The sequence below is a fragment of the Nothobranchius furzeri genome, chromosome 5 (assembly GCF_043380555.1).
Source record: "Nothobranchius furzeri strain GRZ-AD chromosome 5, NfurGRZ-RIMD1, whole genome shotgun sequence".
NCBI lineage: Eukaryota > Metazoa > Chordata > Actinopteri > Cyprinodontiformes > Nothobranchiidae > Nothobranchius > Nothobranchius furzeri.
The window spans coordinates 74,822,050-74,843,700 of record NC_091745.1 but is presented as its reverse complement, the minus strand read 5'-3'; the positions used below and the strand labels follow the sequence as shown (position 1 = coordinate 74,843,700).

General features: G+C 41.2%; 1 protein-coding gene across 1 annotated transcript in view; it reads right to left on the bottom strand.

Annotated features, from left to right (window-relative positions):
• pou2f2b (POU class 2 homeobox 2b) overlaps positions 1 to 20,686 on the bottom strand; it is a 77,734-nt gene extending 57,048 nt beyond the window's left edge. The window contains exon 1 of the mRNA XM_054741080.2: positions 20,640 to 20,686. Within this exon, the coding sequence (XP_054597055.2) occupies positions 20,640 to 20,667 (28 nt within the window). The 5' untranslated portion in view covers positions 20,668 to 20,686. The remainder of the gene's footprint in view (positions 1 to 20,639) is intronic.
• Between the last annotated feature and the right edge of the window lie 965 nt (positions 20,687 to 21,651).

Genomic DNA, 21,651 nt, shown 5'->3' with positions numbered 1-21,651 from the left:
TGCCCAGTCCTGGTCCTGGAGGGCCGGTGTCGGTACGAGATCTGCTCGGGTGCAAGATCGGCTCGGGGTCCGTCGGCTGCCGATGACGTCAAAGTAGTTGATTGGCTGAACATGAACCTTACGGAATTACGTAATCATGTTACGTTGTTATCACGTTACGTTGGTCCAGGCAAATCTTTCTGTTGGAAAGATGGACAACTTTTACAAAGAACTCCATCATTACCTCTTTGAAAATACACTTTTAGCATAGAGCTGCATGTATATTAGGGCTGAACGATTACTGCATGTGCAATTAAATTGCATTGTGACAAAAGGAGATTTTCTAATCGCAAAGGCTGCAATTTGGCAGCGAGTGGTTAGCACAATGCTAATATACGTGGAAAAACCCATAGGAATGCTAATGCTAATATCACCGATTACATTATTACAAATTATGAATTAGAAACGTGCCAAATGATTACATTTGGAGTCTAATAGAAAGTAAAACTACCATCAATCAAATAAGTACAGACAGGTATTTTAGTAAAGCCAGAAAACTTTTAACTCCAGAGTTTTGGCTAGCAGCTATGAGCGTAACTGAACTACGCATGGACAAGACGTCAAAAACTCTAAACACAAAATACTTCAATAAACGGGACACACTTGTTTCCTGCAAAAACAATTTCACAGGTGTTGCTAATACCTATGATCCTTCAAGGGATGTGCTCAAAGAGGAGTTCAACATTATGAATTCAATATAGTGTTTTATTTTACAAATACCATTATAAACACAAACTTACTTCTTAAGAAACATTTTAATAACGAAACTGCTAAATTCTTTCCAACAGTATAGATGTGTACTGTATTTTGTCCGAGTGGGTTTGCTGTACTTTGACGTCATCGGCAGTCGAAGGGCCCCGAGCAGATCCTGTACCGACACTGGTATCCAGCAGGTTTTAGTTTGAACTCTGCTTTAGCACACCTGATTTCAATCAGCTGGTGATTAGCAGGCTTCTGCAGAGCTCTGTGAGCTCCTGCACAGGTGATTCAACCTCCGAATCAAGTGTGTTGGAGCAGAGAAACCACAAAACCTGCTGGAAACCGGCCCTCTGGACCAGGATTGGGCATCCCTGCTTTAAACATTACTGGACAACTACTTCAGTTTAGGTTAGGCCACTTGAACCAAACAAACAAAAAATCTCAAAAACTACCTCGAATCGGTCGTGTTTGGACATTTAGAGGGAAAGCAGATGAAGCTGAAGAGTTTAATGTGTAATATGTGTTTGGTAAGTAAACGTTGTGCAATAAAAAGAGTAAAAAACAATGACGATCACTTTTTGATGCCAATATCTGCCGGTAATAGCGGTAGGTCGAAATGATCAGACATCCGTAAAATGACGGAAGATCTATCCGAGGTATTTTAGTCGCAAAAGCCAGCTGGAAACAACCTGAATTTAAAAGTTGACCCGTTTCACGGTCTCAGACTTTCACTGAAATCTATCCAATGACTGATCAGATATTTAGCCAACGGACCGACAAGGTGGACTCCAGTGACGCTGGGTTGGCCTGATGGCCACATTTTCATCAAGTATCTCTCGTGATGAGTTTGATTTTAAATGTCTGTTCTTAAAGACTCACCTAAGTTTTATCTCAATGTCTTAAAGGTGTGGGAAACTCATTCAGCAACACATTTGCTGTGGTCTCTGGTAGGAATGAATGCCTTACCATCCCATACCAACTTTATTGCTATAGCACAATTTAAGAGCTGAACAAAGTGCTGAACAGGCAGGATCAATTAAAACAAAAAGAAAAAAACAATAAGAAGATAAAACACAACAATAAAAACTATAAAATCATAATACGATAACACGAATCGCTTTCTAAAAGCCAAATCATAAAAGTTGGTTTTTAAATGAGATTTAAAAACAGGCAGAGAGGATGCCAGCCTAACTGTAATGGGCAATGAGTTCCAGAGCATGGGGGCAGCATGGACAAACACACGTTCACCTGGTGATTTGTAGGACATCCGGGGAGTGCAAAGCAGTAGACGGTCAGCTGACCTCAACATGCCGTACGAGTAGGTACGTAGAGAGTCGGCAGGTCGGACAAAAAGTCAGCATAATAGCTAGGAGCAGCAGACGGCGCACCACAACAATCTGCGCCATCTTGGTGATCCCTACTGTAGGCCTTGCAAGTGGTATCATCAGAGGAGAGCTTAAGCCTCTGGAGTCGGTGGTATAGTCAGCTATTTTGACAAGTTTTAATGTTCACCTTTATATTCAACTCTATATTTTATTATTTGTGCCTTGTTTGGTATAATTATTTTCAGCACAACCTCACCTATGTGAATTTAGGGTTAGGGTTAGGGTTAGGTCATTTTGTCATACTGTGTTAGCACACTGGGACTGAAAGTAAACAAAAATCTAAATCAGAGTAGAAAAATACATATTGCAGTGAAAACCACAAACGTTTGTAACGACGTGTAACATTTCTTCCTGACTCCTGAGTCCTAGCTTACGGTGAAAAGCAGCAAGAGCTGACGGAGCCGACAAAGAGCTCCGCTGGCAGGATTTCACTCAGCATCTGCCACAGATAGAATGTGCAAAAGCATCTTTCTCTTGGCATGAATCATTTTACCTTAAATGTTTTACTTTTACTTGGATAAACTTGTTAAATCACAACTTTAATTTAGTTTTAAGCCCCCGTTGTCAAAACAAGCTGTAACCATGACGGTAAGTGGTTTCCTGGTTGCATAATAATGGGAGTAATGCGACCAGCGCACCGTCACGCGCCGACGCATGGATTGACCACAGAGGGTTAACAAGGCAAGTTTTGGAGGCTTATTTCCTGATATTTGGCCATCTCACCTCTGATTGGGTAACAGCAATGCAACTCTATCACTAACTCCATTAGCTCTCCAGCACAGCCTGGAGAGTTTCTGTCATGTGATTGAGCTGCTAATGCTAAATGTTAGCTTCTGCTACCAGGACGTTCTCTGCTGATTCTTGATGCTAACCCAACAACAGCCTTCCTAGTCAGGAGCCAGCATGGGAGAGTCCAAGCGACCACGTGACGTAAATCTATTAGGCTTTTCTAATCCTAGAGTTTCACCATCTAATCAGCAGCTAGTGCAGGAGACAGGTGTAGGAGACTATTTTTATGTTCAGGCTGCATTAAAAACTCTGAGTGACTGATTATAATCAGAAATAATCAGAAAAACATGTTTTTTTCAGTGAACCACACCTTTAAAGACGAAGTTATGGTCATTTCTGTGTTGGCTAAGATCGATCGACAGTGGGGGACATCTTGAATTGCATTGATTCAAAAAGTTAGATGGTTCTAATTTTACACACGACGACTACCTTCTCAGAATTCCATTAAAATGCAGTTGTTAAAAGCAGCGGGCAGTAATTACGAATATTTATCAGGATAAAGTCATTTGGTCTTCATTCTTGTTGTGATGTCCGATAAAGAAAACAATGAAGATGCTTAAAGCTATAAAAGTGTCCATTAATTAGACTTCAATTTCATTACATTTAAAGGAAAGGTTAAAAAAACACTTTCCTTTTGCAAACGAAGTTATTTCCAATGAACCTGTCAAAAATCACATTAAAGGACAACTGAAGGAAATCTGCAGCTGAATTCTTTTGTGCCAAAACAGCTCAGCGAGTGTCCTCAGGAAGATAAAATAATATGTACCTGGCTCTTAAGAGGAGCACTACACAAGGATCATTTTTCAAAAATAACAGCCTGACTAGCTTTCATCCCTTACTTTTGAAAGCCCTCCTGTTTTCTGAGATTGCCTCTCCTTCCTCTGTTCCTCCTCCTCCTTCCTCCCCCATCCCCTCACCTCTGTCTCTCATGTTTTAGTTTTCATATGTTGCTTTTTGTTCTTCCTCATTTTCCCCTTGTGTAAAAAAAATGAAAGGCAGAAAATGGGATGAGTGAGGGGGTAAAAGCACTGCATCTTCTGCAGAGCTGAGACTGTTCTCCTCTCTGCACTGACAGTTACAATACAGTGCCACAGCCCATCCATATACATCAAAACTCTGCAAACCAAATCTGATCAGCAGGCAAAGCGAAATGTGTCGTTCCTACAGTGTGACAGGAGGAACAGCATTGATCAGCTACAGGCAGCTGCATAAAAAACATCCTTAAAATCACATTCAGACATACAAGCGCTTTGAAAAGCCTAACCCGGGCTGTTTTTGTTCAACATCGTAGTGTGAAAGGCAAAGGAAGAGCGAGGAAAACTGTCTGTCTTTTCCTTTTTATTTTTCTGCCTTTTTGACATCCTCCCAGCAATCCTTTTTCACACGTTAAATGCACAGAGAATGGAAGTGAGAGGCGTACGAAGCCGACTGGATTCCCTGTTTGTTTTTTTCTCTTTCACAGACTTTATTTCCATGGTGGACCCCAGCCACGAGCGGCGGGCGGTCATGGCTCGGCCGACATGATTGTATGTTTAGGCCTAATCCAAACCTCTTCCTCCACGCTGCTGCAGTTATGATGGAGATGGAAACATATTGAGAGGAAGGGGAGAAAGTGTGAAGTGGTATTGTTGAGATGTCCAGGCCAGCCCGGATGCATTGGTTCCGTATAACATTCCTATTCCACTTGGACAGTCGGATGCTGCCATTCAGGGAGAACGCAATCCTGATTTCTTGCTTGAGACCCAATATCTGCACCATACAAATGGTGAGGTGAGGAGGGGATGTGGAGGGAATGTGATACAGCTCAGGAATATGGCCTTTTCTTCTTATCCTGCTCAGCCATATTGATGTTTTTGAGCCTTTCATTGCTCAGCCAAAGTGAAGTCTTTCAGGGCCGGAGCCAATGACAGATTAAGAAAACATATCCTGTTTGGTAGAACGCGACACAAGCTCTCTTGTTATCTGAATAATATGAGCGCTGCTGAGGTGGCACTGAAACACTGTTGGTGAAACTTTGTGTGGTCAAACTCAGGGTTGAAATTACAACAACAAAAACTTCAACTGTGTGGGAGAGAAAGTACTTCTTACTCTGTACTAAACTTTTTAAGGGTGTATAGACTCACTAATAGGGATGTGTATTGGTGTAAATCTGGGGATACGATATGTATCATAATACGATACGATACGACACAATATATCATAATTTATTGTGAAACATTCAGTCAGACGTTATCAACGATTTTTTTAGACTGAATTTATTGTAGGAATATTAAATAAACAGTCCAAATTGGTACTTAGCATGTTTAACATGAGATATCTGAACTATAATGGAGGGATTTACATTTCAATGGTGGAAATAAAACCCATTGCACACTACTGCCAACTATTGGTTGGTGTTTGAACTGCACCAAAAGAAATGAAAATACACAAACGATTGCATGTAAAGTCTTCCAAAAATTAGATGCACGGCTTTTGAATATCGATGTAATATCTTCATACCATACCATACCATAGTTTATTTATATAGCACGTTTAAAACGCAGCATGGGAGCTGCCCAAAGTGCTGCACAGTCTAAACCATAACACAACCAATCCAAGCAACTAAAACAGAAGATAAAAATACCGATCAAAAGCAGATAAAACATGAGGAATACTAAGAAAACATTAAAACAATAACACAGTAAAGCACTAAAATAAGTCACTGTCTAAAAGCCACATCGTAGAAGTGGGTCTTTAAACAAGATTGTAAAACGGCCAATGATGGAGCCTGCTGAACTTTAATGGGTAACGAGTTCCACAGCTTTGGGGCAGCATGTACGAATGCTCGTTCACCCCATGATTTATAACGCATCCGGGGCGTGCACAGCAGCAGGAGGTCAGCTGATCTCAACGTGCGCGTGGGTACATAGGGATTGAGCAGGTCAGAGAGATAGGGAGGTGCCAGGTCGTTGAAAGCTTTAAATACGAAAGTCAAAAACTTCAACTGTACTCGGAAAATGACAGGGAACCAATGAAGATGTACCAGGACAGGGGTAATATGGTTACGTCAGTGCGTGTTTGTCAAGAACCTGGCAGCAGAGTTTTGGGTGACCTGCAGCCGATTCAGGGCAGAGACCGGAGCACCAACTAAGAGGACGTTTGCATAGTCCAGGCGAGAGGTAATGAAAGCATAGATGACTCACTCCAAATGCCTCCGTTTCAAGATTTGTCAGAGGCGCATGAAAAATGTCACAATGTATTGCCTTATCGATATTTTCGATACATGGCTTCTGAGTATCGATATAATATTGCTGGAAAAATATCACAATATATTGCCTTATCAATATTTTCTTACATCCCTACTCACTATAGTCTGACCATGGCTCAGTAGGGCAAACAGCTTAAAAAAACACCGACGTATACCTAGATTAGTTTGGCTCCATTAGGATTAGAGTGCTATAATGTTTGATAGTGCTATCTATGTCTCACAATTTTGGAAATTAGCAAAAAAAAGAAAAAAAAAACGTGAAAATTTCCCCATTAACAAATATGGGAATTTGGTGCAAGAGGTGGAAAGACATTGCTCCATTTGAATTTCTATAGATAAGAAAAGTAAAAATATTGTTAAAAATTTTAAGGGCTCATTTTCTCTAAGAAACCGTCTAATACTTGCTCCTTTTGAAATATCTTCAGTCACTCTGACTTTCACATGCAGGCTGAAGATGAAAATAGTCCTCTACCCCATTTCTTGCATTAGCCACTGAAAGAAAATAAAAAGGAAAATTACCTGGTCAGAAAAAGACAGTCTCTTCTACGTCACAGAGATAACTGGCACTCATGGCCTTACGCAGCTTAGCTTGCGATCACAGAAGGCTGTTGTTGGTTTTGCGTCCGCAGAGAACTTCGTGGCTAGTAGAAGCTAACATTAGCATCAGCAACTCACAACATGGCCGAACTCCTTCAAACGTGTGTTATTTGTGAAAATTAAAGGGCAACGAGAAGGTGAACGCAGAAAAGTTACGCTGAAGGTGGCCAGTCAGAGCTGAGGTGTTTGCATTTGATGAATCTTAAAGAGCCGGTTCACTGAAACTATTTTTTAACCTCTATTTCATTAGGTTCTGATTAAAAATAGATGGAAAAACTCTCGGATCAGAAAAGCCTGACGTCACACTGTCACTTAACATTCGTGGACTCACCCATCTTGGCTACTGACGGGGAAGACCGTTGTTGGTTTAGCATCCAGTATACAACAGAGAACGCCTCAACTAGAATAAGCTAACTGTTAGCATTAGCAACTTCACCACACAGCAGAACTCCTTCAGGCTTGTGTTATTGGTGGAGTCAGTGGTAGTGAGTTGTGTTGTTATTTTCCAATCAGAGGCGAGATGTTCAAATATCAGGAAATACAAGTAAATCTCGAAAAATTTGACTATCTTGCTAAAGTTGATTTATTTCAATAATTGAACTTAAAAGGTGAAACTAATCTATGAAATAGACACATTAGAGGCAAAGCCACAAACTTCAAACCTTTGTTATAATTGTGATGATTATGACTTACAGCTTATGAAAAACACTTCAAATCTCAGATAATTAGAATATTGTGAAAAGGTTCAATATTCTAGACACAAAGTTGAATTTAAAACACCAACAAAGGGTTCCTGAGCCTTTAGATGGTCTCTCAGTCTGAGCTGGATTACTGAAATAAATAAATTTTTGCATCATATTCTCATTTTTTGAGTTTCACCTGTAAGACTCCAAATTCTGCCTCTAGTCTAGAAGGTAGCTCGTCATTTGCCGAAGCAAAATAATTTAGTTTTGCATGTCGGTCTAGGCACGCACCACCTCCACAGCCACACTGATTATTGTGGCTGGCCAATCACAGCTCGTACATTTAGAAAAAAATAATGTATGGCGGACTTCCCTGTTGACTGCCTGATCGGTAGCGGTCCAATTACAATGCTCTGTTGGTTTGGTGAACCAATCACAGCGGTCTATCAGTCAGGCGGGAGGGGTGTTAGTGCGACTGGGCTAACAAGATGGCGACGAGTCCGTAGCGGTCTAATCATAGCACACTGTTGGTGGGTGGGATGTCACTGAAAAATAAAGATGGCAATGGCTCGTTTGAAATGGTTTTGCCACCAACTTTGGACTATTTTAATTTGGGCTAGAGGTACTTACGTTTATTTAGAAAAAGGATGTATTTGCATCTTCTTTGACGGATTATGGTGGACTGCCTCATTGACAGTGAGTATGTCATGTTGTTTATTATCCAATAGTCACGTCCACCTCTTGGTAGATCAGACCACAATGTAATCTTACTACTACCAAAATACAGGTCACAACTGAAGACAGGGGAAGTGGTAACAGAAAATATCCAAGTTTGGAATGAGGATTGGAGTGAAGCATTAAAGGGCTGTTTTGAAATGACCGATTGGGACGTATTTTTTAATGACAGTGGAAACAATCTGAATACGTTGACAGATGTAATGACTTCATACATTCTCTTATATATAGTCACCACTACCAAGCAAATAAAAATACACCCAAACAATAAAAAGAGGATCACAAAGGAACTTAAAATGTGCCTGGTGGAGAAGAAACGGGCCTTCCTTCAGAAGGACCATGAGCGTGTGAGGGTGCTGGAGAAAGACTTTCAGAGGAAAGCCATCCTCGCAAAAAGGAAACAAACACAAAATGTGGGGCACCAACTCACATCTGGAAATGCTCGTAAGGCATGGCAGGGCCTGAACATCATGATGGGAAGAGACCCTGAGATCCTGCAAGTCAACTGCCATGACTCCATCTCGTTGGCAGAACAGCTGAACGTCTTTTTTGCCCGCTTCAACAGCGTTCGCCCTCTTTCCACCTGCCCCCCACCCCACCCACCCACCCACAACCTCACTGAACCAGCGCTAACCATCAGCGAGGAGGAGGTCACCACCATCCTGCGCTGCATTAACCCATACAAGTGCTCTGGCCCTGATGGGCTCCGTGGCAGGGTTCTGAAAGAATGCTCCACCCAGCTAGGTGGGGTACTCACCAGACTCTTCCAGCTCCTTCTGGACTTTGGCTGCGTTCCAGAGCAATGGAAAGAATCTGTGATAATTCCGATCCCCAAGAAAGCTCATGCAAAAGAACTGGGGGACTTTAGACCTGTGGCCCTTGGAAAGGGTAGTGGGAGGACATTTGACAAAATTCATCTCGGACCAGCTGGATCCCCTACAATCTGCTTACAAGGCAATAAGTGGTGTAGAGGATGCAAGTCTCACACTTCTAAATGCTGTCACTAAACACATGGACTCTACACAGCCATACACAAGAATCTTATTCATGGATTTTTCTTCTGCATTTAATACAGTAGACACCAGCATTTTGCTGGAACAGCTTTCAGATCTCAATCTCCACATGAAGCTGCTTTTATGGATCCACACTTTTTTGAAAGACAGGCCACAACAAGTGTTTTTAAGAAGATTTAAATTCATGAAAAGTGTCATTAGCATTGGACTGCCACAAGGCTGTGTTTTGTCTCCAGTGCTTTTCTCAGTCTACACAAACAACATCCGGTGCCTTAGTGAGAGAATGGCCCTGTATAAGTATGCAGACGACATGGCACTGGTGACATCAGTGAAGACATCGGAGGATCTGTCTAAATATCAGCAGGCGATCAGCAATCTGGTCCAGACATTTGGAGACTTTCACCTGGGGCTGAATATCTCAAAAACTAAAGAAATGTGCTGTGGGGCGGCCAGTTTAATGGTATTGTTCGAACCCCTCACCATTCAGGGTCAGCCTGTGGAGCAGGTTCAGTCATTCAGGTATCTGGGAACAGAAATTGATGACCACCTGTCCTTTGCAAACCACAGCAATGGTGTCTACAAGAACGCGCTGCAAAGACTCCACCTGCTAAGGAAGCTAAGAGCACTCAATGTGAACAAAGACATCCTAACAATTGTATATAAATCACTGATTGAATCCATTCTAACTTTCAACATTACACCTTGGTATAACCTTCTCACAGTTAAAAACAAAATGCAACTCTCTCGCATTGTTAAATTAGGCAGCAACATTACAGGCTCACCTCAGATCCCACTTTCTGTTCTTCACGAGCGAGCAGCGCACAGGAAGGCTACCCTGATCAGTGCAGACCCAACCCATCCATTGAACCCACATTTTCAGTTACTTCCATCAGGAAGGAGGTACAGAGTTCCATTGGCCAAGAAAGGTGACCATAAGAAATCATTTGTTCCCACCGCTTAAAGTTTTGCTTTTTTTACGACGATAACATTTTATTACATTTGAATTGTCTTTTTATGTATTTGTATGAATGCGATATGGATTGTATTGTAAGGTGAGCCATGTCAAAGGCCAATTTCTGCCTCAATTCGAGGTGGACAACAAAGTTTATCTATCTATCTATCTATCTATCTATCTATCTATCTATCTATCTGTCTGTCTGTCTGTCTGTCTGTCTGTCTGTCTGTCTGTCTGTCTGTCTATCTATCTATCTATCTATCTATCTATCTAGCTATCATCTATCTATCTATCTATCTATCTATCTATCTATCTATCTATCTATCTATCTATCTATCTATCTATCTATCTATCTAGCTAGCTAGCTAGCTAGCTAGCTAGCATGCGGAGACAGTTCGAAAGACAACCATAAATCCCGCCCTACCACTGAGCCGCCAATGGCCAGACTGCATATTCACATAAATAGGATGGCTTGAGTTGCCAGGATGGCCGTCCTCTGCTCCCCTCTGCTCTGGCTCACTTCCAGTCCCTGAAGCATGAGCGCGAGAGCTTTTTTCCCCCCAATGAGATCAACTCACAAGGCATTCATTTCTACTGGAGACTACCGTGTTAAAATAGTGCGTGAACTTGGCCTTTAACAAAAAGTTTGGCTTTACACGACTGAAATTGTCTTTCGTTTCTACACATCACTGTTTTAGTTTCATGATTTTCTCGGAGGACTTCTTTCACTGATTAGTTTTCTTTTGAAATGTTTTTAGAAAATATTCTCTACTGGGATTTACAACCACTACTCCCACCAGAACCAGTAAACCGTGTTAGCCTCCCAGCCGCTTTGGTTATTTGCACAGTTCTGTTCTATTTGCACTCAGTTGTATCTCATTTTCACCTTTCTCCATTCACTCCGCAGAATAATCTGCAGATATTTTCCCTCTGTGGTTAATTTGTTATTTTCAAAATGTTGTAAATTCAAAAGAATATTTTCAGTATTTCTTGCATTTATAGTTTTTGTTCAGTTATTTTCTTTTTTCTCTTTATTGATGTTCTTCTTTTCTCTTGTGAAAGTGACACCAAAGTTTCCCCACTGTTGGACAATAAATGGGTTTTTTCTTTTCTTTTCTTTTCTATTCTATTCTATTCTATTCTATTCTAAATGAAGAGATAATCTCTTACTAGAAACACCACAGAAACGCTCACCTGTACGACCTTCGCTGCAGGTTTTTGAGTCGGGGAAGATTCGTTCTTATTCTCTGGCATTTCCTCGCGACATTTCTTAATGTTTAGTGTCCTTTCTTCTAATTTTGGACCTTCTATTTTATTTACGTCTTTTGCTCTTGTTTGTTTTTGTGCGCATTTCTGTCGGCCTCTTCGAGGCTGGTCTGTGGTGTGCGTCGCTTTAGAGCTTAAGAATAAAACTGATGATTTTGGGGGGTTTTCACACCAACTCTTTACTAAAGTTAGCAACAGGGAGTGAGAGACACTGGTAACTGGTTACCGTGGTAACCTTAATGAGCCACCAGCAGCAGCTTTAGCATTTGTTTTGATCTTGCGTCTCTTCACACTTCCTGTACGAGTTCATCCATCAAAACCCCTGACTCTCACTGCTCTCTACAGAAGCCTTCAAAATCTCTTTAAAAATTGTGTTAATTTATTACTTTAAATAAATAAAAGCTCATTGTTTAGATCCACTGGATATTTGGATTTCCCCGTCAGTTGGGGGCTTGAAATGTGAAGAGAAACGTTTAACAGGACACAGAAACGATGAGCTGAAAATCACTGAAGACAAATCATAGAAAATTGATCATGTCCCACAAAATGGCCGCAGTGGCTAAAATCGCTGTGAGCTCGTTTAGGACTTGGGGTGGGGGGTGGGGGGTGGGGGGGTTAAAAATTACTGACAAGTACTTTATGTTCCTAAAATAATAAAACGTGTCTAACAACAAATATTTGGAACAAGCTCTAGTTAAATTACGTTGGAGAATTTTCCCACTAATGAAACGAGAGTGTAGGCGCTCGGAGAAAATGAGTGTGTGTGTGTGTGTGTGTGTGTGTGTGTGTGTGTGTGTGTGTGTGTGTGTGTGTGTGTGTGTGTGTGTGTGTGTGTGTGTGTGTGTGTGTGTGTGTGTGTGTGTGTGTGTGTGTGTGTGTGGGCGAGAGCGCTGAAAATAACAAAAAAATATTGAAGTGACGAAGAAGAGAAAATAAGGTGTGCTGCGGTCACCTGGAGTGTGTGAAAGGTGGCATGTTCAGATGTGATAGACGGGAAGAGGAGGGTGAGAAATGGGGAGAACAAATGGAGAAAAAAAAGGGGGAGATTTGGGATTAAGGGACGAGTGTGTGGGGTGGATGGAGGAGGATTAGGGGGTTTGGGTGAGAGCAGGACAAAGTGAGAGGCGGGCAGGATGGAGGAAACAGTGAGAGGACACTGGACAGGGCTTCGGACGGAAAGAGGAGGGATAAAAAGATGTATTTTGTATGGGTAGGAAACCTAATCACGCCAGGCAACTGGCTGCTCTCTGCTGACACTCACAGGCCCAGGATGGGCACTACAGGTTCTGCTGACCAGCCCAGTCCTCCCTCCTCACCCATCGGCCAGAGCGGCCATCAATCCAGCAACAAAAGCCCGGAGGAAGCTGAGGGAGATAGGATAAAAGAGGAAGAGGACGGGGTCCTGCGATGCTCAATGGCTGCTTCATGCCCAGAAACAGCTGGGATGAGAGGAATTAAACGCCGTCCATCCTAGTTTATAAAAAAATACTTTGATTATAAAAAAATTACTGTATTTATAAATCTAATTCACATGTTATAACCATGGATGTTGGTGTTGATGGTTAACTAATCTAATAAAGATGCTGCTGATGCTGAATCCTGAATCAGAACAGAACTGCAGGATTTCATCATTTCTCCACATCAGTAAAAAACTAAATAATCAAATTAAACCAAATATCATTGGTCTAACATTAATATCGGCCGAAATCGTTATTAAAGTATCAGAAAATATCAGTTTTCCGTTTTTTACTGACCCAGCTTTACATCACACACACATGTTATACATCAAACTCTTCAGCGACCTTTTCTCTTCCTCATAATGTCAAACATGACAGATCTGAAGTAAAGTTTTTGAGATATTTGAGTTTATTCGACACAACTTGTGATGTAGACGTTTGCCGTTTATTGACAAACGACTGAAACAAAAGCAACACCCAAGGTTTGTTTTTCTTATCTGAACATAAATGTTTTATCACCATATCTGCAATACAGAAAAATAATACATACATTACTAACTAATACACACAACTTAGCGTCACGCTTGGGGAGAGCTGCTGTTGGAGATAAAAAAAACATGGCACTTTTCCGATTACGAACTTAAACTGAAGTGGGTAATTTTGCACAGAAATGTTTTAAATTTTCCGCATCAGTTATCGTATCAGAGAGTCGATGACATTGTTTATTGTATCAGAGTCGATGACACCAGTTATTGGTATCAGAGAGCCGATGACATCGTTTATCGGTATCAGAGTCAATGACACCGGTTATTGTATCAGAGTCGATGACACTGGTTATTGTATCAGAGAGCCGATGACATCGTTTATCGGTATCAGAGTCAATGACACCAGTTATTGGTATCAGAGAGCCGATGACATCGTTCATCGGTATCAGAGTCAATGACACCGGTTATTGTATCAGAGAGTCGATGACATTGTTTATTGTATCAGAGTTGATGACACCGGTTATTGTATCAGAGAGTCGATGACATCGTTTATCGGTATCAGAGTCGATGACACCGGTTATTGTATCAGAGGGTCAATGACATCGTTTATCGGTATTAGAGTCGATGACACCGGTTATTGTATCAGAGAGTCGATGACATCATTTATCAGTATCAGAGTCGATGACACCGGTAATTGTATCAGAGAGTCGATGACATCATTTATCAGTATCAGAGTCGATGACACCGGTAATTGGTATCAGAGGTGCAATCAATTTCCCTCTGGGAATAATAAAGTATTTTTGAATTTGAATTGAATTTGAGCCGATGACATCGTTTATTGGTATCAGAGTCAATGACATCGTTTATCGGTATCAGAGTAGATGACACCGGTTATTGTATCAGAGATTCGATGACATTGGTTATCGGTATCAGAGAGTCGATGACATCGTTTATCGGTATCAGAGTCGATGACATCGTTTATCGGTATCAGAGTCGAATACATCATTTTCGGTATCAGAGTCTATGGCATCGTTCATCGGTATCAGAGTAGATGACACCGGTTATTGTATCAGAGAGTCGATGATATCGTTTATCGGTATCAGAGTCAAAGACATCGTTTTTCGGTATCAGAGTCTATGGCATCGTTCATCGGTATCAGAGTAGATGACACCGGTTATTGTATCAGAGAGTCGATGACATCGTTTATCTGTATCAGAGTCAAAGACATCGTTTTTCGGTATCAGAGTCTATGGCATCGTTCATCGGTATCAGAGTAGATGACACCGGTTATTGTATCAGAGAGTCGATGACATCATTTATCGGTATCAGAGTCTATGACATCGTTTATTGGTATTAAAGTCGATGACATTGTTTATCGGTATCAGAGTCGATGACATTGTTTATTGGTATCAGAGTCGATGACATCGTTTATTGGTATCAGAGTCTATGGCATCGTTCATCGGTATCAGAGTAGATGACACCGGTTATTGTATCAGAGTCGATGACATCGTTTATTGGTATAAAAGACGATGACATCGTTTATCGGTATCAGAGTCGATGACATCGTTTATCGGTATCAGAGTCGAAGACATCGTTTATTGGTATCAGAGTCTATGGCATCGTTCATCGGTATCAGAGTAGATGACACCGGTTATTGTATCAGAGAGTCGATGACATCATTTATCAGTATCAGAGTCGATGACACCGGTAATTGGTATCAGAGGTGCAATCAATTTCCCTCTGGGAATAATAAAGTATTTTTGAATTTGAACTGAATTTGAGCCGATGACATCGTTTATTGGTATCAGAGTCAATGACATCGTTTATCGGTATCAGAGTAGATGACACCGGTTATTGTATCAGAGAGTCGATGACATTGGTTATCGGTATCAGAGAGTCGATGACATTGTTTATCGGTATCAGAGTCGATGACATCGTTTATCGGTATCAGAGTCTATGGCATCGTTCATCGGTATCAGAGTAGATGACACCGGTTATTGTATCAGAGAGTCGATGATATCGTTTATCGGTATCAGAGTCAAAGACATCGTTTTTCGGTATCAGAGTCTATGGCATCGTTCATCGGTATCAGAGTAGATGACACCGGTTATTGTATCAGAGAGTCGATGACATCGTTTATCTGTATCAGAGTCAAAGACATCGTTTTTCGGTATCAGAGTCTATGGCATCATTCATCGGTATCAGAGTAGATGACACCGGTTATTGTATCAGAGAGTCGATGACATCGTTTATTGGTATCAGAGTCAAAGACATCGTTTGTCGGTATCAGAGTCTATGGCATCGTTCATCGGTATCAGAGTAGATGACACCGGTTATTGTATCAGAGAGTCGATGACATCGTTTATCTGTATCAGAGTCAAAGACATCGTTTTTCGGTATCAGAGTCTATGGCATCATTCATCGGTATCAGAGTAGATGACACCGGTTATTGTATCAGAGAGTCGATGACATCGTTTATTGGTATCAGAGTCAAAGACATCGTTTGTCGGTATCAGAGTCTATGGCATCGTTCATCGGTATCAGAGTAGATGACACCGGTTATTGTATCAGAGAGTCGATGACATAATTTATCGGTATCAGAGTCGATGACATCGTTTATTGGTATTAAAGTCGATGACATTGTTTATTGGTATCAGAGTCTATGGCATCGTTCATCGGTATCAGAGTAGATGACACCGGTTATTGTATCAGAGAGTCGATGACATAATTTATCGGTATCAGAGTCGATGACATCGTTTATTGGTATTAAAGTCGATGACATTGTTTATTGGTATCAGAGTCTATGGCATCGTTCATCGGTATCAGAGTAGATGACACCGGTTATTGTATCAGAGAGTCGATGACATCGTTTATCGGTATCAGAGTGGAAGACATCGTTTATTGGTATCAAAGACGATGACATCGTTTATCAGTATCAAAGTCGATGACACCGGTCATTGTATCAGAGTGTCGATAGCATCGTTTATCGGTATCAGAGAGTCGAAGACATCGGTTATTGATAAAAAAGACAATATTGAGTATTTTTTATTTTGATAATCACCAGTTCAAAAATCTTAACTTTCTCCATAATTTCCTATATTTAGGATGAAACTGAACTAAAAATATAAACCAATTTCACCAATTTTGAGAACAGTCTTTGACGTGACGTCGTACAAATCCTGTCAAATAGAAAACACTCAGAGACTATAGTAATATTTCTGTTAGGTGTACCAATAAGATTCCCGCTTCACTTTAGCTTCTGCAGCACAAAACAAAACAGTTAACTCACTTCTGTCAGGGAGAGTTTAGATCTCATGCTAAATGCTAAACATGCATGTAGCATGAGTGAGAATCGAGATGGGCCACGGGTCAACGCCGTCCCAAACTACAGGCAGCAGGTAAAACGTGTGTGTGTGTGTGTGTGTGTGTGTGTGTGTGTGTGTGTGTTCAGACCAGACAGCACACAGATAGAACATATTTGCTAATCTGGAGGGGGTAGCTGGATGGAGAGGGGCAGGGTCAGAAGCTGGGGTCAGGTGTTAATTCACTGCTTCACACCGGAGCTGAGCTCAGAAACCGGAGGCGATCAGGAATCAACAGAAATCGCACGGAAATATTGAGCATCCAGAGTGGGAAACACGCACCTCTGCTTCCTCCTCACTATGATTCCCTTTTCAGATTTCTACTTCTCCACCGTTTTCCTCCTCTAACTCCCTTCTCCTCACCGCATCCCTCCCATCACATCCTCCCCGGCTGGTCCCGTACGCTGCCTCCTCCCCCAGCCGTTAGACCCGCAGAGGTCAGTCAGTCTGCAGGGTCATCAGTCTGGGATGGAGCTGAACTTTAACCCTGAGCCCTTGATGTATTCCAACCACAACCCCGCAGACACACTCACATAATGGCCACACCAGAGGTCTGTTTCATTCTGGTCATTTCTGATCAATTTATCACCTCTTTTGTCACTTATTGAAGTCCTGTCTGCTGCTGGAGCTGCTTTAACCCACCCAGCAGCATCGGTGGTTACATTAACTTACATGATTCATGCGGATGATGTTTATCAGGTAATCAATGCAGCAACGACTGTGAAATGCCCCTTGATTATACTTGATACTCATACGCCGAGGACACAGGATTATTATAATAAAAATATATTTATCATTATTTGTTTATTCATTCAAAATATTAATATTTGGCTTTTTGTGTTGTTTGCATGCTTTGGTAAATATTACTAATAAAACAGTCAAAAAATGTCAAATACAAGTTTTAAGATTAGAATTTAAATGATGCAATGCTGCTTTTAGAGGAAAATGCACAAAAATAAATAGGCATCCTCATACATGACTGATTTTGGTCATTTTGCGCACTTATTTATGGATTCAGATGCTTTCACTGCTATAGAACAAAACAAAATAAAAATAAACGAGGCGCAATATCGCTGCCCAAACGACCTTTGACCCGTGGGTCATTAGCTCATTGTGCGCGGGGACATGCAGAGCCCCTGCGCCATTTGGGACGAGTCAGAGCGCAAAAAAAAAAAAAAAAAAAAAAAAAGCATTCATTTCTGGTTTTGAGGAGGTTGATGCAAACTGAAATAAAACGTGAATAAGTGAGAATTAAGTGTGGGTTCTGGTGTAAAACATCCAACCGTTTAGAGCTGCAGATCGGTTAATAAAAACGCTTAAAACGCGCCGTTCCGGTTGTGCGGGTCTGTTTGAAGATGATAAGCTGCGGGACAGAATCCAGCCCAGATCACCAGCAGCACCGATGGAGTCAGCTCCAAAAAGAAACCATTTCAACGGGTAAATTCACTGGAATTTTCTAAATATTCAGGTTTTATTCTGAGCCTTTAAAATGAGCCAAATTTGTTTTTAAGATAGCACGTTAAAGATTATTATTATTATTATTATTATTATTATTATTATTATTATTATTATCTGACCATTTTTCTGCGTTTTCTCCTGAAACAGTAAGATAAAACCTAAATGGGTGATCTAAGTCCTTAATGTAAAGATGCTCCAACGAGCTCACACGAGTGTTTTGTGTACAAAATGTTTACATTTCTGTAATTACAGCTAAAAAAAACAACAACTAGAAGATTTAAAAATAAAAATTCCGTCACAAAGAGTCTGAAAGAGAAAAACGCAGAAGTTGGAGGCCTTGTGTTTAAATATGGAAATGACGCGTTTTAGAATATTCACGCACTTTATTAGAAATATTCAGAATTCTTTTACATTTTTTAACAATTCCAACTGCAAGCTAAACTTTTATTTTCCCACATTTTACATTTGTATTAATTTAAATATTATGCATATTAAACGAAATAGGTGCAGGCCTAAAGCTGCAGCTTTAACAGCAAAAATAAATAAACTCGTTTCGTGGTATTAGTCAGAAACTTATTCTTATTTACAAATTTGTAAAAAAAATAAAATAAATAAAAATAAAAATAAAGTAAAATGTTCAAATTCTGAACCGGAAATTGCCTTTTTATTCATACAAACTTCTGACGTTATGTTAAAACCCTCGCTTTAACTCCATCTTTACCAAATTTAAATACTTTGTTTAGAGAATAAAGGTGAAATAAAGGTTGTTTTACTAAAATCATTATAATTAAGTTCAGAATAAAAGAACGAGTAACTTTATCCAAACTATTATTTCACCACACAATCAAACATATTCTGCTCATTTAAAACATATAAACGGCACCTTTATAAGGGCGGGCTGGCATGACTTGAGAGCATGTTTTTGGTGTTTCGCAGCTCAAATATGCAACAAACTCGTGACGTTTACTGAGATTTTCTTAGGAAATTTTTGCAAAAGTTGCTAAATTGTGCAGAAACATGTTTCTGCACAATTTAGCAATATTATTATTGCAATAATGACCCAAACCGGACCAAAACAATTAGACTGTTGATCAGGAATTTCTGACTCGTTACTATTTAATTTAACACACTAAAGTAACTGAGTTCCGTTAGTTAGGTTCAACACACATGTACTCTGCAGGCTTGGATCCGAAGTGCCTTATGAGAATATCTCTGACTAACTGATGGTCTCGTGATCGTCGGATTAAAACTCCGGTTGTGATGCTGGAGCCTAAAGGTCAGGTGGACAGAAAGGCGTCTGGAAAACCTGACATCGGGATAAAAGAGGGGTGAATCCGTGCAAAAAGATGCGCGCAAATACAAATGCGTATCACTTATTAGGTATCGTGGTGATTTTTGGATCACTGGATGAGTGGTGGTTTGGTGGTGAGACTCGGGAGCGCGATCCCCGGTAGCGGAGACTGGTGCAGCAGAGGGGAGAGAGAGGATGCTTCTCTCCACCGGCTCCTCTCCTCCGCTCCTCTGGCTCAAGCTCCCATCTCAGGGTTTTTAAAGCCTACATCTCTCCTCCTTTTAATTGATTTTCTCATAATTAACTCAGTCTGTCCATCGATTTCCTTTCGGCGGCGCAGAAGCCTCCATCCCGCGGTGCTGTTGAGCTCTATATACGGACATCGGGATACCGACGAGCAGGTATCGACCACATTGATTAAGAAGCCCACAGCAGAGGTGGATCTGGCGGGGAACCGGTTATGGATTATCCGCAAATAAAAGCGCGCATCGGCCTGAGCGCACGCGGAGCCTCTATAATAAACCTCTCATAATAATCCTCATAATAAGTCCTCTCACAACAATGAGACATGAGCACAAAGCGTCTATTTCTGCCCGCAAATCTCCCCTCCATGGTGCCAAAAGGCGCAAACAATAACAACGAGCTGTTCAGGAAGGAAACAATGAGCGCCAGCTTCCATTCACACATGGCTGAGGCGCGTCATGTGTGCGCCACGTTTGCGGACACTTCAGAGCGCCGCAGGTGCAGCTGCGCACCTTCGAGCTACATATGCACATCCCGAATCAAATATTCCCGCGATAATACAACATGCAGAGCAGGCGAGAACACAACGCGATTCGTCCGCGAATGAGAGGAAGAGGGGTGATGAGGAAGAGAGATCACACGAGGGCTGCCGCGCTCAGTATTTTCTAATCAATAATATTAATAATAATAATAAAAAAACACAACAAATCATAGGAACGGTGCTCCTCAACTGCTCTCTCCTGTTTTCTGCAGGAAAAAGGGTAAAGTCCGCTCTTTTGAGCCCAGAAGAGAAAGAAAAGTGGGATTTAAAGAAAAGGCTGGAAGAGGAGAAGGGGAGTGTGTGAGTGGGGAGCAGCCAGGAGGTGATGCGACCCATGGAGGAGGAAAGAGAAGTAGTTTTTGTTTGTGTTGTTCTTGTAGGTGTGATCATTTACCAGTGCTTCCATCGGTGACCGTCTCCATCCCCGCCACGCCAGCAGCCTTGTCTGGACAAGAGAGGGATGGAGGGATGGGGGAGAGGGGGAAAGGCAGAGGTAGGTGAGAGGGGGGCCGCATGGTCTGGGCTGGGGGCTCAGCATTAGTAAACCAGTGAGGGGGTGGGGGGTATGGTAACACCCTAACCTTTCATGATTCCCCTTTTTTCTGTCCCTCGTTGTCCCCTTCTCTCTCTCTCTCTCCATCTCTCAACCTCGACGTGTGTCTCTCAGCGGTTTCTATGGCAACCCGGAGGCTGCGATGCTGCTGGGGGGAGAGGGAGGACAAAGCATCGAAAGCATCTGGATGATTTCATTTTTTACTTCACAATTATAAAGTGAAGTTCACCCAAACGAGCTAGGGATCATTTGTGTTTCAGGGCCTAAAGAGGCTGATTATCTGCATGAAAAAAAAAATACAATGAAAATTTCAAACGAAAACGTCATTTTTGCTGAAATGTTGGGTACTTGTGTCTTTAGGGTGTTCCAAACCAACTTTGACCACTTCCTGACTAAACTCTTTTCACCTTGACCTCTTCTATTTAGAATAAAACCACCTGAAATTGGACGTGCATAAGTATGCTGCCACCTGCAGGCCAAACCAACAACAACACTCATTCCCACACTAGAAAGACTCGTTTAAATGAGTCCGATATTGTGCAGATTTTTATTATTATTATTCCACTATAGGTCAGTGACATATTGATTATATTCATCCACGTGGTTTCTGCAACTGCAGCGAGACTTCTGCACTTCTGCTCTCCTCTGATCCTCTCCACATGAGTAGACCTCTCCAGCTGTCTCAGGTTTAGAGTTCCTTCTTCAGAAGCTTCAGCTGCTTCCACAAGCATCCATCCTGACATCTGGCTCAATGTGAAGACACACTGAATATAGCATATATATATATATATATATATATATATATATATATATATATATATATATATATATATATATATATATATGTGTGTGT